General features: G+C 38.6%; 1 protein-coding gene across 1 annotated transcript; it reads right to left on the minus strand.

Moving 5' to 3' along the window:
* Window positions 1-2,439: 2,439 nt before the first annotated feature.
* On the minus strand, window positions 2,440-3,366 carry LOC113881166 (olfactory receptor 12D2-like). The gene has a single exon (XM_027523982.1). It carries the CDS (start codon window positions 3,364-3,366, stop codon window positions 2,440-2,442), a length of 927 nt encoding a protein of 308 aa, XP_027379783.1.
* Between the last annotated feature and the right edge of the window lie 14,225 nt (window positions 3,367-17,591).

Below are 17,591 nucleotides of genomic sequence, written 5' to 3' on the forward strand. Positions count from 1 at the left end.
TTCCCAGGAGCAAAGGTCTTTTAATTGTATGGGTGCAGTCACCATCTGCAGTGATTTTGGAGTTCCCCAAAATAAAGTGTCTCACGGTTTCCATTGTTTCCCCATCTATTTGCCATGCAGTAGGGGGACTAGATGCCATGATCTTAGTTTTTGGAATGTTGAGTTTTGAGCCAACTTTTTCACTCTCTTCTTTCACTTTCTTCAAGAGCCTCTTTAGTTCCTCTTGTCTCTTATGCAGCAATATAAAATCAGAGCTCTATTGTTCTTCTGTAGTTCATAACGTCCATTAGGACTGGATTATAGAACAAATTACAACTGACCGAAAAGCTAGTCTGAGATAGTTCAAGTTGGAATATACTTTATCCACAAATGCCTTCTCTCATCTAAAGACCTGAATTGATGGGTTAAAGAAGACTGAGCAGGAAGATAGAAGTAGTACAAGCATGAAATCAGAACCAAGTTATTTGGGTATGCAAAAGTAAAAGCAGGAGGTTTGAATGGTCAATCCAACAGTTCAAAATAACTTTCATAGTCTTGCCTATGTGTATATCTATGCTCAGTCACTTCAGTTGTGTATGACTCTTTGCAACTCCATGGACTGTAGGCCACCAGACTTCTCTGTCTATGGGATTTTCCAGGTGACAATACTGGAGTGGGTTGCCGTGCCCTCCTCTGGGGGCATCTTCCTGACCCAGGAATTGAACCCACGTCTCTGGCATCTCCTGCATTGCAGCCAGGGTGTTCACCCACTGAACCAGCTGGGAGGCCCCGTGTGTCTATCTGAAGAGTTATAAATGCTGACACCTTATCATTGGGCCAAGAGCCACTCCTAGATACTGAGACACCAAGAAACATACTGCGTCTTTACTATTAGCTGCAGAAACATCTCAGAAATTATGGCCTCATTGCTTTTACTTAGTATAAAGTTGCCAAGTAAGGGGAAGAAGGAGGAGGAACGGAAATCCACTCCAGTGTTCTTGCCTGGAAAATCCCATGGACAGAGGAGCCTGGTGGCCTACAGTCCGTGGAGTAGCAAAGAGTTGTGACTGAACATGAGTACAAGGGAAAGAAAACTAATTTTATTTATTCTTAATATTTCTCCTGTGTTACATCATATTACATTGCATTACAGTTTGTTGAAATAGAGTAGGAAAACAAAACAAAAAAGGGGGAAATTCTATAAATCAACATTTTCCATGACCATAAGTTGAGTGAAAAAATAAGTCACAAATAAGGAAAAGATATTCTTGAGATGCTTTTTCAACCTGCCTCCATTTTAAATAACATTTAACAGTAATCCTTGACAGTTTGGCCAATGACTTCCAAAAATCTCTGAAAATAGTGGTTCCCAAACTCCTTAGATGAACCATTGTTTGTTTTCTGTTAATTCGTGATTCTGTTCAGTTCAGTTCCTCTGTCCTGTCCAACTCTTTGCAAACCCATGGACTGCAGCATGCCAGGCCTCCCTGTCCATCACCAACTCCCGGAATTTACCCAAACTGATGTCCATTGAGTCGGTGATGCCATCCAACCATCTCATCCTCTGTCATCCCCTTCTCCTCCCACCTTCAGTCTTTCCCAGCATCAGGGTCTTTTCAAATGAGTCAGGTCTTCGCATCAGGTGACCAGAGTATTGGAGTTTCAGCTTCATTGTAATTCATGATTACAATGTAATTTTCTTTAATTACTATTTTGCTTCTTTGCTTGGATAACAAGAAATCATGACTAACTCGTAAAAATTCCCCTTCAATCATGTGAATTAACATTTACTTTTCTAACTGAGTAATTATGCTCCTAAATTAAAATCTTCAAAATTTGAAAGTGTCATAATTTTACTTCTCACATTAAAATGTGCTAATATGGAGGGATCATATGGATAGGCTTAAAAACAACCTATCTACACACTACATGGGGAATAGAAGCATATTTCTATAACAAAATTCAGAGAAGAGCTTATTACCATATATAACAAATCAATTTTATCAACTAATATCTCAAAAACAAATTCATCATTAGACTTCCATGGCTAGTATTCCATTTGCTCAGATTTCCTTTCTATTACCTAAGAATGTATTGTTGAGCCCTAGGCTAGACTTTCCCAGTTATTTTTCCTTTATACTATTCCCTCTCTTATATACATGTATCATTTGAGTTCAGTCGCTCAGTAGTATCCAACTCTTTGTGACCCCATGGACTGCAACACACCAGGCTTCCCTGTCCATCACCAACTCCCAAAGCTTGCTCAAACTCATGTCCATTGAGTCAGTGATGCCATCCAACCATCCAACTACTGGAAAAACTATAGCTTTGACTAGACGGACCTTTGCTGGCAAAGTAATATATATGGCAAGCAATTTTGTGTAGCAGTATTATTTCACATCTCAACTGTCTCATTGCTTGTTTATTTATACCTCTAAGAGTTCTCTAGACTTCCTCAAGTCAGGGCCTCCTTCTGATCACCCTCTTCAAGGCCACCTTTACTTCCTTGTTCCTCAAAGTATAGATCAGTGGGTTTAGCACAGGAGTGACCACACTGTACATAATGGCAACAGTCCGGTCCTGGTCCATGGAGCTACGTGAGGCAGGACGAATGTAAATGAAAAAAACAGGACCAAATAAAAGAACAACCAACATGAAGTGGGAGGCACAAGTAGACAGTGCTTTACGAAGCATTCTGCAAGAATGAGTCTTGAAGAAAAGATAGATAATAATGTAGAAATAGGAGAGAAGGGTTAGAAAGAATGAGCCCATGGCAATGGTCTCTGTGACAGTATGAAGTAGCCACCCATTGAGGTCAGTGTTCCCACAGGCCAACTTGAGCAATGGCTTAACATCACAGAAGAAGTGATGGATGTGGTAGGAACCACAGAAGTTTAAACGAGATGTCATTACTGAGTGCAGCAGGGCATGGAAAAAACCAATGATCCAGACAGTGACAGCCATCTGGGTACAGACTTGATGATTCATGATAACAGTGTAATAAAGTGGTTTGCAGATAGCCACAAAGCAGTCAAAGGCCATCACAGCCAACAACATGACCTCTGTGCTGCCCAGGAAGTGGAAGAAATGAAGCTGGCTTATGCATCCCAAGAAAGAAATTGCTTTGTGTGTAGAGAGGAAGTTCTCCAGCATCTTTGGCAGAGTCACCGTGGAGAAGCAGATATCTAGACATGACAGGTTTCCCAGGAAAAAATACATAGGAGAATGGAGTCTTGGATCAGAGATGACAACTATCAAGATGGCTCCGTTTCCAGTCACAATGACAAAGTAAATTATAAGAATAGTAACAAAGAGAAAAGACTGCAGTTCCTGGATGTCTGTCATTCCCAAGAGAAGAAATTCAGTGATTGAAGTTCGGTTCAGCATCACTTTAAAAAAAAGACAAGATAATAGAGGAAGACAATCTTTAATGAGAACTAGTCCTTCCAGCCCAGGATTTCTTGCTGAGACAAATGTTTTAAGGAATAGTGTTGCTGTTCTATACAATCCAAAATCAGAGGTGGTGCCATATTTGAACTATTAGATTATTCAATACTAAAGCCACCTATCACTTATGGTCTATAAGTCAAACATTTATTTTCTTTACAAGATTTGTCATTAGTGGTTTTTTTTTTTTTTCTCCCAGTAATTCAGAGTACACTGCAGCATGCTATGTTCTCTGGTTGTGAACTGCTACATTCTTGTACAACTTTTCTTTTATCTTCCTAAGTTACTCTAATAGGAAGCAACTTTTTAAGTATTCCACCACACCCCTGTCTCTATACCTAATAAGCTATCGTAAGTATTTTAAATTTAAAACAATTGACAGGGATGAAAACATTACAACTACAAATTCTTTTTTAAAAAACCAAAGTGCTCTTTCAAATAATAGTAATAACTTTTCCTCCTCTTAGAATGTTAGTGGAGCTAGTGGTGTTCTTATACTGATCTCTTTCTGACTCTCACACTTGGAAAAGTCATAAAACCTTACTGGGGTAAGAAATGCGCTGTGCTGTACTTAGTCCCTCAGTCGTATCCGACTCTTTGTGACCCCATGGACTGTAGCCCGCCACGCTCCTGTGTCCATGGGGATTCTCCAGGCAAGAATACTAGAGTGGGTTGCCATGCCCTCCTACAGGGGATCTTTCCAACCCAGGAATTGAACTGGGGACTCCTGCATTGCAGGCAGATTCTTCACCAGCTGAGTACCAGGGAAGTCCCAGCTAAGAAATAAGACCACATTAGTCAGACATTAGCCAGAGGTAAATTTGAAATTTTACTACTGCTTTATGTGATAGTGAGCTTAGTTTTTTCCTACAATCTGAGAAAATATAAATTTATATGTAAATATAAATTATCTCAAAACAGGATCCCCAAATTATTACTTTGATGACAAATGTTCTTATGCTTCTTCTCTCTAGTTGCACTGGGACTCTCTTTCATTTCCCAAATTGCCAAATCCCTGGATAAGAAAAATTCTTCCTCAAATGAGCTCACTAGTTCTTATTTTACCTTACACTGACCTCTCTTTGAAGTATGTGAGTTCAACCCTCTTAAAATCTTATGTTTTCTGAATGATCCGCTTTCTGAAGTTCCATTTTCATTTTGTCTGCAATAAATATGCTCTTCAAATATTAAGGAATATTCTACCCCATGTGCGATTTACCTTCTTCACTTCTAGTTCTGTTGCAGGAAGGGGCATCCCTTCCAGGGCCCAAAACTGGGCTCTTGTCTAACACTCAGAAATGAATTGTCTGAGGAGACACATGTGCTGACAAAGCAAGAGATTTTGTTGGGAAAGGGCGCCCGGCTGGAGAGCAGCAGGGTAAGGGAACCCAGGAGAACTGCTCTGCCATGTGGCTCTGCGGTCTCGGGTTTTATGGTGATGGGTTTTATTAGTTTCTGGGTTGTCTTTAGCCAATCATTCTGACTCAGAGTCCTTCCTGGTGGTGTACACCTTGTTCAGCCAAGATGGATGCCAGTGAGAAGGATTCTGGGAGGTGGTCGGATATGTGGTGTCTCCTTTTGACCTTTCCTGAACTCTTCCAGGTGGTGGAGGCTTATTAGTTCCATGTTCCTTACTAGAACCTCCTGGCATAAAACAACTCATGCAAATGGTTACCCTGGTGCCGGGGTGAGCGGTTTCAGTCAGCTTCCCCTAACAGTTCTGTCAGTGTGTCACTGGCCAAGTCTATGTGCTTTATAGCAACTCTCTCCCAAATTGTCACAAATTTCTCTCACTTGAAAATTGCGTTTTCTCTTTTGACTTTTCTGTTAAATAAAATTCTTGTTTTCTACTACAGGAAAGCATTAATTTTAATTTCATTGGTGGGACTGAAGTCTTTTCTTTAGTGAAGGCTAAAACTCTTAAGGAACTGTAAGGAAATTAGCTGTAATGAAGTTTGATATTTGACTAAATTTGCCCTATTTACTGAAAGGCAGGAAACCTTTTGAATCTTTTTTTCCTCTATTATTTACAAAGTATATTGTTTTCCTTCATGTACCCTGACAAAAGCAGATATAAGTACATAAAATTGCTTCCTCTTTGTTCCTTTTATTTGCTGATGTAATGAATTAACCCTTGCATATTGTGAGAGAAGAAGCAAAGGTGGGTAGAAAACTTATAGATACAAAAGCACTGAGAAAAAAGTAAGAGCTGTAAGGAAGTTTGAAGAGAGATGCAGATATTGGAGGGGTGGATAGTTCAATTTTGAGAAATAACTGAGGGCAAAAGAAAATGATTTGACTAGAGTAAAAAAGTGAATGGACTGGGAAACACTTTGAGGGAAATCATAGAGTTTTAGGTTTATCTCTGAAAGAAAAATTGAGAAAATTATCTGATCTCTACACATCTTCAAAAAGGGCTATTTCAAATAACTCAGTAGATTTTTTGATAGCCACGTATATTTAGCATATTTAAATAATTTTATCATCACTGTTTAACATAAAAATGATATGCCAAATATCATCTTGGTTTTCTGACCAACCTGAAAAATATTATCAAAAATTATTCTGGGAATAAACAAAACACAACACACACAGACACACACACAGACACACACACACACACACACACACACACACCCCTTTCCTAATTTCTAAAGAAAATTAACAATTAGATTCCTCTGTTCTAAATTATTTCTTTCACTATGTCAATATTTAGACATTAAAGATTGAATTTGAAGAATGTCTAGAGAAGCAGGAGCATTGAATGAGGTATGTGACTTGGCAATACAACTGTGGGGAGTAAAGTGCTTTCATAATCCACAAACACAATGAGGAGTCCATCATAAGACAGGAAATCAGCTCTTAACACTGGGTATTTAATTTTCATCCTAGCAAGCAGACAGATCACTTACTAAGAGATAGAAAATATGGGCAACTTCCCAGCCTGTCTTTTATTTTATCCTCTTACCTGATTGAGTATTCAGATTCATAGGTAAGAAAGCTTTTTGGGTTGACACTCCTAATGATAACAGTAGAAAAATATTTGAAAGGATGGCTCTTGCTGAGATTGTATTATAAGCTCTTTATTTTGAGATGTCGTTTCTTCCCTTTTTGAAAAGTTGCCTGCCTTTTTATGGGTCACATATTTCTGCACAAGAAAATCCTAGGGGAGAATGTCTCCTGGATACCGAGAAGAATGTTTTTCACACATACAACATGATGAGGTAAGCTTGGGGAATTCTTTTCTTTAGTTCCATTTTTTTTTAATTCTTCCTATTTTCTTTACTGCTTTTGTCCCTTTGTTTCAGAAGTATAGACAGCAGCAGGATTTCAGTGGCTATTCAATGTCCTTTCATTTCCTAGGACAGAGGTATAAATTCACTTTTTCATTTTGCAAATTATCTTGGAAATACTCTTTGGTATATATGATGAAAAGAAAATTGGCAATATGAGTTAAGGAGTGGGAATCACATTAGCATCATGGCAGAGTGAGATGCTCCTTGTATTTCTCCCCTTCAACTTATAACCAGTAAAACACCCACAGCTCAACAAGCTGCCTCTGCCCAACACACCAGAGTGTCAGAGAATTCCACACATCTTTTCATCTAGAAGAGGGTGGACTGGAACCCATAAAGGAGACAAAATTGAGGAACAGCAGAAATGGTGCCTACAATCCCAGCATATCCCTTGCCCACTGGCTACAGCAGCTAATCACAAAGCCCCAGAGAACCCAATAGTAGCAGGTGGTGCCCATGACTCTGACTTCCCAACCACAGGGGTAATCAGAGCCAAAGTAAATGGGCATCAACAGTGAGGTCTGTGACCCCATCCCTCCAGCTGTGGAGGCATCCATGACTTGGGCCCCCAACCCAGCAACGATAGTGGCAGCTTCCACATATCCCACAGCACTGGACATGACAGAAGCATTCCACCTTGATAACACATGGTAGATAATGAATGGGAAAGGGAAATGAACCTAACTTTTACCGAGTGCCCATTGTGAGTCAGGGACAATATCCTTTATCCATCGTTCTATCAATTTTTCATTTTTGTTGCTTTTCAGGAGTTCCTTGCTATGTAATATGTTGCAAATATTATATAAAGATAACATTTATTGTGTGCTCATTTTATGTGTAAGTTATTGTTCTGAGTTCTTTACCTGTGTCAGATTATTTAATTTTTATAAAAGCCCAATGAGGAGGATATTAAAATCATGGAGCACAAAAACCCAAGGCTCGAAGGATTTTAACAAATTTCCAAATTTATAGCAATACACTGTGAAACTAGGATTCAAAGTGAATCACAAAAAAATCTAATACTTTAAAATATCACTGGAACGACCCAGAGGGATGGTACGGGGAGAGACAAGGGAGGGGGGTTCAGGATGGAGAACACGTGTATACCTGTGGCAGATTCATGTTGATGTATGGCAAAACCAATACAATATTGTAAAGTAATTAACCTCCAATTAAAATAAATAAATTTATATTAAAAAAAAAAAGAACTGCCATAGGACCCAGCAATCCCACTGCTGGGCATACACACCAAGGAAACCAGAATTGAAAGAGATACGTGTACCCCAATGTTCATTGCAGCACTACTTACAATAGCTAGGACATGGAAGCAACCTAGATGTCCATCAGAAAATGAATGGATAAGAAAGCTGTGGCATATATACAGAATGGAATATTACTCAGCTATTAAAAAGAATGCATTTGAATCAGTTCTAATGAGGTGGATAAAACTGGAGCCTATTATACAGAGCAAAGTAAGTCAGAAAGAAAAACACCAATACAGTATACTAACACATATATATGGAATTTAGAAAGATGGTAACAATGACCATATATGTGAGATAGCAAAAGAGACACAGATGTAAAGAACAGACTTTTAGACTCTGTGGGAGAAGGCAAGGGTGGGATGATTTGAGAGAATAACTTTGAAACGTGTATATTGCCATATGTGAAATAGATCACCAGTCCAATTTCAATACATGAGACAGGGTGCTCAGGGCTGGTGCACTGGGATAACTCTGAGGGATGGGATGGGGAGGGAGGTGGGAGGAGGGTTCAGGATGGGGGACATGTACACTCACGGCTGATTCATGTCAATGTATGGCAAAAACCACCACAATATTGTAAAATAATTAGCCTCCAATTAAAACAAATTAATTAATTAAAGAAAAAAAAATTTCACCCATTCTTGGTTCCAGATCAAGATGGTGGAGTAGGAAGTTCCTGAGTTCACCTCCTCCCATGAACACACCAAAACTACAACTGTATATAAGACAATTATCTCTGAAAACAGACCAAAGACTAGCAGAACAGATTCTATACAACTAAGGATATAAATAAAAGGCCATATCAAGATGTATATGAGGGGCAGAGATGTGGTCTAGTCAGAAACCACACCCTGGTGTGGCAACCAACAATCAGGTGGGCTACCACAACCTCAGAGGTCCCCCTTGGTAGGCTAGCCATGAACACTGTGTATGCGTGATCAGTTGCTTCAGCCATGTCTGACTTTTTGCAAACCTATGAATTGTAGCCTGCTAGGCTTCTCTGTCCATGGGATTCTCCACGCAAGAATACTGAAGCATACCCTCCTCCAGGGGATCAATCCCTGGTCTCCCACATTACAGGCAGATTCTTTGCCATCTGAGGCACAAAGGAAGCCTGAGAATACTGGAGTGGTAGCCTATCCTTTTTCCAGGAGATCTTCCCGACCCAGTAATTGAACCGGGGTCTCCTGCATTGCAGGCAGATTCTTTACCAACTGAGCTATAGGAAGTGAAGGCGCTCGGTGGCATCCAACTCTTTGCGACCCCATGGACTGTAGACTACCGGGCTCCTCTGTCCATGGGATTTTCCAGGCAAGAGCACTGGAGTGGGTTGCATTTCCTTCTTCAGAGAATCTTCCAGACCCAGGGATCGAACCCGAGTCTCCCTCATAGTAGGCAGGCGCTTTATGGTCTGAGTCACAAGTCTGCAAATATTAAGCCTGCCTTACTTGTTTTGCAAATAAGATCATCTATACTATTTTTCTTGTAGAAGGAAATGGCAACCCACTCCAGTATTCTTGCCTGGAGAATCCCAGGGACAGAGAAGCCTAGTGGGCTGCCGTCTATGGGGTCACACAGAGTCGGACATGACTGAAGTGACTTAGCAGCAGCAGCAGCATACTATTTTTATAGATGACCTGAATGGGAAGGAAGTCCAAAAAGGAGGGGATATATGTTTATGTGTATGTATGACTGAGTCATTTTGCTGTAAAGCAACTCTATTCCAATAAAAATTAATTTAGGTCCCATTTGTTTATTTTTGCTTTTATTTCCAATATTCTGGGAGGTGGGTCATAGAGGATCCTGCTGTGATGTATGTCGGAGAGTGTTTTGCCTATGTTCTCCTCTAGGAGTTTTATAGTTTCTGGTCTTACGTTTAGATCTTTAATCCATTTTGAGTTTATTTTTGTGTATGGTGTTAGAAAGTGGTCCAGTTTCATTCTTTTACAAGTGGTTGACCAGATTTCCCAGCACCACTTGTTAAAGAGATTGTCTTTAATCCATTGTATATTCTTGCCTCCTTTGTCAAAGATAAGGTGTCCATATGTGCGTGGATTTATCTCTGGGCTTTCTATTTTATTCCATTGATCAATATTTCTGTCTTTGTGCCAGTACCATACTGTCTTGATAACTGTGGCTTTGTAGTAGAGCCTGAAGTCAGGTAGGTTGATTCCTCCAGTTCCATTCTTCTTTCTCAAGATCGCTTTGGCTATTCGAGGTTTTTTGTATTTCCATACAAATTGTGAAATTATTTGTTCTAGCTCTGTGAAGAATACTGTTGGTAGCTTGATAGGGATTGCGTTGAATCTATAAATTGCTTTGGGTAGTATACTCATGTTCACTATATTGATTCTTCCAATCCATGAACATGGTATATTTCTCCATCTATTAGCGTCCTCTTTGATTTCTTTCACCAGTGTTTTATAGTTTTCTATATATAGGTCTTTAGTTTCTTTAGGTAGATATATTCCTAAGTATTTTATTTTTTCCGTTGCAATGGTGAATGGAATTGTTTCCTTAATTTCTCTTTCTGTTTTCTCATTATTAGTGTATAGGAATGCAAGGGATTTCTGTGTGTTGATTTTATATCCTGCAACTTTACTATAGTCATTGATTATTTCTAGTAATTTTCTGGTGGAATCTTTAGGGTTTTCTATGTAGAGGATCATGTCATCTGCAAATAGTGAGAGTTTTACTTCTTCTTTTCCAATTTGGATTCCTTTTATTTCTTTTTCTGCTCTGATTGCTGTGGCCAAAACTTCCAAAACTATGTTGAATAGTAATGGTGAAAGTGGGCACCCTTGTCTTGTTCCTGACTTTAGAGGAAATGCTTTCAATTTTTCACCATTGAGGATAATGTTTGCTGTGGGTTTGTCATGTATAGCTTTTATTATGTTGAGGTATGTTCCTTCTATTCCTGCTTTCTGGAGAGTTTTTATCATAAATGGATGTTGAATTTTGTCAAAGGCTTTCTCTGCATCTATTGAGATAATCATATGGTTTTTATTTTTCAATTTGTTAATGTGGTGTATTACATTGATTGATTTGCGGATATTGAAGAATCCTTGCATCCCTGGGATAAAGCCCACTTGATCATGGTGTATGATCTTTTTAACGTGTTGTTGGATTCTGATTGCTAGAATTTTGTTAAGGATTTTTGCATCTATGTTCATCAGTGATATTGGCCTGTAGTTTTCTTTTTTTGTGGGATCTTTGTCAGGTTTTGGTATTAGGGTGATGGTGGCCTCATAGAATGAGTTTGGAAGTTCACCTTCCTCTGCAATTTTCTGGAAGAGTTTGAGCAGGATAGGTGTTAGCTCTTCTCTAAATTTTTGGTAGAATTCAGCTGTGAAGCTGTCTGGACCAGGGCTTTTGTTTGCTGGAAGATTTTTGATTACAGTTTCAATTTCCATGCTTGTGATGGGTCTGTTAAGATTTTCTATTTGTTCCTGGTCCAGTTTTGGAAAGTTGTACTTTTCTAAGAATTTGTCCATTTCTTCCACGTTGTCCATTTTATTGGCATATAATTGTTGATAGTAGTCTCTTATGATCCTTTGTATTTCTGTGTTGTCTGTTGTGATCTCTCCATTTTCGTTTCTGATTTTGTTGATTTGATTTTTCTCCCTTTGTTTCTTGATGAATCTGGCTAATGGTTTGTCAATTTTATTTATCCTTTTAAAGAACCAGCTTTTGGTTTTGTTGATTTTTGCTATGGTCTCTTTTGTTTCTTTTGCATTTATTTCTGCTCTAATTTTTAAGATTTCTTTCCTTCTACTAACCCTGGGGTTCTTCATTTCTTCCTTTTCTAGTGTCTTTAGGTGTAGAGTTAGGTTATTTATTTGACTTTTTTCTTGTTTCTTGAGGTGTGCCTGTATTGCTATGAACTTTCCCCTTAGGACTGCTTTTACCGTGTCCCACAGGTTTTGGGTTGTTGTGTTTTCATTTTCATTCGTTTCTATGCAAATTTTGATTTCTTTTTTGATTTCTTCTGTGATTTGTTGGTTATTCAGCAGTGTATTGTTCAGCCTCCATATGTTGGAAATGGGACCTAATTAACCTTAAAAGCTTCTGCACATCAAAGGAAACTATTAGCAAGGTGAAAAGACAGCCTTCAGAATGGGAGAAAATAATAGCAAATGAAGCAACCGACAAACAACTAATCTCAAACATATACAAGCAACTCCTACAGCTCAACTCCAGAAAAATAAACGACCCAATCAAAAAATGGGCCAAAGAACTAAATAGACATTTCTCCAAAGAAGACATACAGATGGCTAACAAACACATGAAAAGATGCTCAACATCACTCATTATCAGAGAAATGCAAATCAAAACCACAATGAGGTACCATTTCACACCAGTCAGAATGGCTGCGATCCAAAAGTCTACAAATAATAAATGCTGGAGAGGGTGTGGAGAAAAGGGAACCCTCTTACACTGTTGGTGGGAATGCAAACTAGTACAGCCACTATGGAGAACAGTGTGGAGATTCCTTAAAAACCTGGAAATAGAACTGCCTTATGATCCAGCAACCCCACTGCTGGGCATACACACTGAGGAAACCAGAAGGGAAAGAGACACGTGTACCCCAATGTTCATCGCAGCACTGTTTATAATAGCCAAGACATGGAAGCAACCTAGATGTCCATCAGCAGATGAATGGATAAGAAAGCAGTGGTACATATACACAATGGAGTATTACTCAGCCATTAAAAAGAATACATTTGAATCAGTTCTAATGAGGTGGATGAAACTGGAACCTATTATACAGAGTGAAGTAAGCCAGAAGGAAAAACATAAATACAGTATACTAACGCATATATATGGAATTTAGAAAGAGGGTAACAATAACCCGGTGTACGAGACAGCAAAAGAGACACTGATGTATAGAACAGTCTTATGGACTCTGTGGGAGAGGGAGAGGGTGGGAAGATTTGGGAGAATGGCAATGAAACATGTAAAATATCATGTAGGAAATGAGTTGCCAGTCCAGGTTCGATGCACGATGCTGGATGCTTGGGGCTGGTGCACTAGGACGGCCCAGAGGGAGGGTATGGGGAGGGAGGAGGGAGGAGGGTTCGGGATGGGGAACACATGTATACCTGTGGCGGATTCATTTTGATATTTGGCAAAACTAATACAATTATGTAAAGTTTAAAAATAAAATAAATAAATAAATAAATAAATATTAAAAAAAATAAAAAAATAAAAATTAATTTAAAAAGAAAAAAAAAGACCAAGTTGAACTAAGGATAAGATACAAACACTGTATGTTGAAAATTAACAGTTTTTTTCTTAGATAAATTTAAAATTTTTAGTCTCTCCTTTAAATTAAATTTGTTATTTATTGTTATTTATTATTTGACCATTAAAAATACTGAGTATGAAAGAGTAAAATCATTTCGGATATAAGTGTGTTACCTGGAAGTCAATTTTGCTGTCTACATGGCTTTTGTCCTTACCAAAAGTTTTGTCTTTATTTTTCTTTCTCATGCCCTAAATTTTGGTGTCAACAAAAATTTGATATTTGGATCTTTGTTTTTTATTTCATGCTATGTGATCTTCATTAGTTTCATGAGTCAAATGTTATCTTCTTCCACATAACATGAATTGTTATTATCTAACTCTTGAGTATCAGTTTAATATATTCAAACATTCTTTGGAGATTTCTGATTGAAAAATAATATTAATAATAAGAGCTAACATTTGTTCAGCACTCTGTGATAATCACTGTGCTCATGTCTTGTACATATTTTTCATTTAATCTCAGTGCCCTGATAGACCAGAAAACCTGAGTCATTTAAAATTCATTTCTTTGCCAAAATAAGCTTTTTCTCTGAATGCCTTTTTACGTCTATAACTTTACCATTCTCCAAATTTCCTCACCCAAGCTTTAACCTTTAGCTCTTTTTAATTTTTCTTTCCTCTTTGGCTGAAAAATAAACATGACCACAAAATGTACCTATTTTTTTTTCTTCACAGTGATTTTGATTTTTATCCTTTTCTTTCCTTTTTAGTATCATCACTTACACCTCACAATCAAGCTTTCTTAACTTCACAACTATATCATTGCATTAACTTCCAAATGATTTTTTTTTTTTTTTTCGCCTCTAGAATTTATATTTCGGAGAAGGCAATGGCACCCCACTCCAGTACTCTTGCCTGGAAAATCCCATGAATGGGGGAGCCTGGTGGGCTACAGTCCATGGGGTCGCTGAGAGTCAGACACGACTGAGCGACTTCACTTTCACTTTTCACTCTTATGCATTGGAGAAGGAAATGGCAACCCACTCCAGTGTTCTTGCCTTGAGAATCCCAGGGACAGGGGAGCCTAGTGGACTGCCGTCTATGGGATCGCACAGAGTCAGACACGACTGAAGCGACTTAGCAGCAGCAGCAGCAGGATTTATATTTAGGAAAAATCTGCATAGAATCCTTGGATTAATTTTCTATTGTTGTGTTCCCCTCTACCCCCATCACTCTTTTCATTTAAACTCTTAACTGAGTCCCAGCTACTTAGAAGACAAGCCATAATTTCTTAATCTGAAATTTCATCCTTCATGATCTGTATTCATGCAAAGATGGATGAGTATTTACCAGCTAAAGTGAAGATATTTTTAATTTGAAGGTGAGATTGGGCCAGATACCCAAGTGAGAGAAAAAGAGTCTTGAACCTTCATTCTGTGTGATCCTAGAAATGTTCAAAACTTATGGGGACCTCAGTTTGTTTTCATTGCCTGTTGGATAGTGGTAGCAAATAAACATGATTGGAACAGGAATGTCTAAAGGCTTAAGAGTCTCCTAAGTCAGTCTCTTCTGAGGAGAGCTCTTACAAAATCACCAGGAAGGATTACCATTTATCTGAGACTTTTCTATTTCAACTCCCTAAAGCAGCACATCCTGCTTCTGTAACACCCACGGCATCGGCATTTAATTAGGGATGCTGGGCTCTTGTTAAATGTTTCTAACAGCATAGAAGCTCCAGGGACAAGAAGTCTGTCACTCCAAGAGTCCATAAAAGAAGCCTTGTACCAGGTTTTGGGAATTTGAATTTGAACATCTATTCTCATGTTCTCTTTTCTACTACAAGTAAGTGTTTTTCTTTTTGTTCTTATTCTCCTCGTCTTCCGCCTCCTTTCCCCCCCCTCCCTACTTCTTATTTCAGCCTGATTCTTAGATTTACTGTTTTTCTTCAATCACCCTCTTTGGAAAACAGTAGGGAATAGTTAGGAAAAAGGAAATCAATGATCTCATAGAGCTTTATTTGGGGAGACAATAAGATATCCATCCTGTCTCTGGGTGTGTGGGGCAGCTCAATGTCTGTAAACTGTGTAGCTTCCTTCAGCAATGTCATTTTTTAGCTACAGGAAAGGTGCTTGGCTCTCCAAAGTATTTGATTCATCTGTTCTGCCAATACTGTGAATTCTTGAGACAAGTCATTCAGTCCACGACAGTGAAAAGATACAAGTCCTACTGGATGATAAAAGAGTTTGGCATGATTTGGCATAAATAACTATTATCAAATCCATATTATGTGAGAAACAAAGACAAAATAAATTTGTTTAGTCCAGAGTCAAAAGTTTCATATAGCAAAGTCCTTCATGAAGAAGAGAGACCAAACTTTACCTGTGGTTTCAGAATTTAGATCTAAAACCAAATATGTGAAATAACAATAGTAATATCTATCATTCATTGTTATTTTTATGTACTACACACTAGGTTAAGTACTAAATGCATTACCTCATTTAATGTCAAAATTTTCAGATGAGAAAGATATCATTATTTTCATTTAGGGAGGAAGAGCTTTATAATTCATTCATGGTCACACAGCTAGTAAGTGGGTAGAATAGCTGCATTTTTTGTGTTCACACAGCTGGTAGGTGTAACCATTCTTCCAGTAATAAAACACAGTGACCAGGGACTTCCCTGATGATCCAGTGGCTAAAAGTCCTTGTTCCCAATGCAGGGGGCCAGGGTTTGATCCCTGGTTAGGGAACTAGATACTACATGCTGCAACTAAAGATCCCACATGCCACAACTAAAATGTGGTCAAGCCAAAAAACCCCACAATGATCAAAATTTTTTTCTAATACTTGGATTTATCTAAAGATGGAATAGCCTCCCTTTAAAGAGTTTACATCTCTCATCAATACAGTATACAATTTTAGATTGGGTTATCACCTTGCAAAATATAGGGCTTCCTGGTGGCACAAATGGTAAAGAATGCTCCTGTAATGCCAGAGACTGGGTTCAATCCCTGGGTTGGGAAGATCCCCTGAAGGAGGGCATGGTAACCCACTCCATTATTCTTGCCCGGAGAATCCCCATGGACAGAGGAGCCTGGTAGATGACAGTCCATGGAGTTGCAAAGAGTCAGACATGACTGAGCAACTAAGAACAGCACAGCAAAACAGCTGTATAGGGTATTTCAGTGGCCGGACTAGATGACTTTTAAAGGCTCCTTCCCAATTGGAGCTGGAATTCCCATTCTGTATATTCCATAAGAGATGGTCCAAAATACCGCATTGAATTTTCAGCACCAAGTACCATGCCTTAGACTCAGTAATGCTCATTGATTATATAAATAGCCATGGTTAGCCCCAACTTTGATTTCAATGTTGGAGAGGAGATGGATAGTGGTGGTACAGCAGATAAAAGCCTAAAGAAAAGGTTTTCTCAAGATTTCTACCTTTTTCATGATTTTTCAATTAATACGTACAGTGTTATCATTTCTAGAGAATTCATTAATTAAAGGGAAATACTCTATTGTAGAGTTTTTCCTTCACTTATCTGAACACTCTACAAAAACAGCAACATAGGGTCAAGTAACACCAAACAAACCATTTTCCAAAATGGAGCTTTTCCAAAACAAAAGTTTCTTATTTGTATACTGGATACAATGGTCAGATGATCCACAGAAAGCTTTGTTGTGTAAATGAATTCATATTAAATCCTTCACTTTAATATTGATAAGAATTCTGAAAGCCAGTTTAAATTTTACCTTAGTTCTAGTACTGAACTCTTGGGATTACTATTTCTTTGTCTTCCATTCAGTTCTCCACTGAGACGGAATTCAGCCAAGTATTGCCATCTGTAGACTAACTCATGGCACCCCACTCCAGTACTCCTGCCTGGAAAATTCCATGGATGGAGGAGCCTGGTAGGCTGCAGTCCATGGGATCACTGAGAGTCGGACACGACTCAGTGACTTCACTTTCACTTTTCACTTTCATGCATTGGAGAAGGCAATGGCAACCCACTCCAGTGTTCTTGCCTGGAGAATCCCAGGGGTGGCAGAGCCTGGTGGGCTGCCGTCTATGGGGTCACACAGTGTCGGACACGACTGAAGCGACTTAGCAGACTAACTCACGAGAGATTTTCTTCATGGAAAGTTTATTTTTCATGATACTGAAATGATGCATGGCTACTGGGAAATTAAATAGAAATAAAATAATTTGCATTTACTAAGTGTATTTAATCTCATAATTTTTTGAAATAAGACTCAGTCTTAATCTCAGTTTCATTAATATTTCCTTGATGTTTGTTCTCTGGGCCTTAAACCAAAACATATTTCTAAGGTGTGTTTTGGAAACAGTTTGGCCAA

This window comes from Bos indicus x Bos taurus, chromosome 23, assembly GCF_003369695.1.
Source record: "Bos indicus x Bos taurus breed Angus x Brahman F1 hybrid chromosome 23, Bos_hybrid_MaternalHap_v2.0, whole genome shotgun sequence".
Classification (NCBI taxonomy): Eukaryota; Metazoa; Chordata; class Mammalia; order Artiodactyla; family Bovidae; genus Bos; species Bos indicus x Bos taurus.

Excerpts from the sequence above, each read along its gene's own strand:
- LOC113881166 (XM_027523982.1), bottom strand. The coding sequence starts at position 3,366 with ATGCTGAACCGAACTTCAATCACTGAATTTCTTCTCTTGGGAATGACA.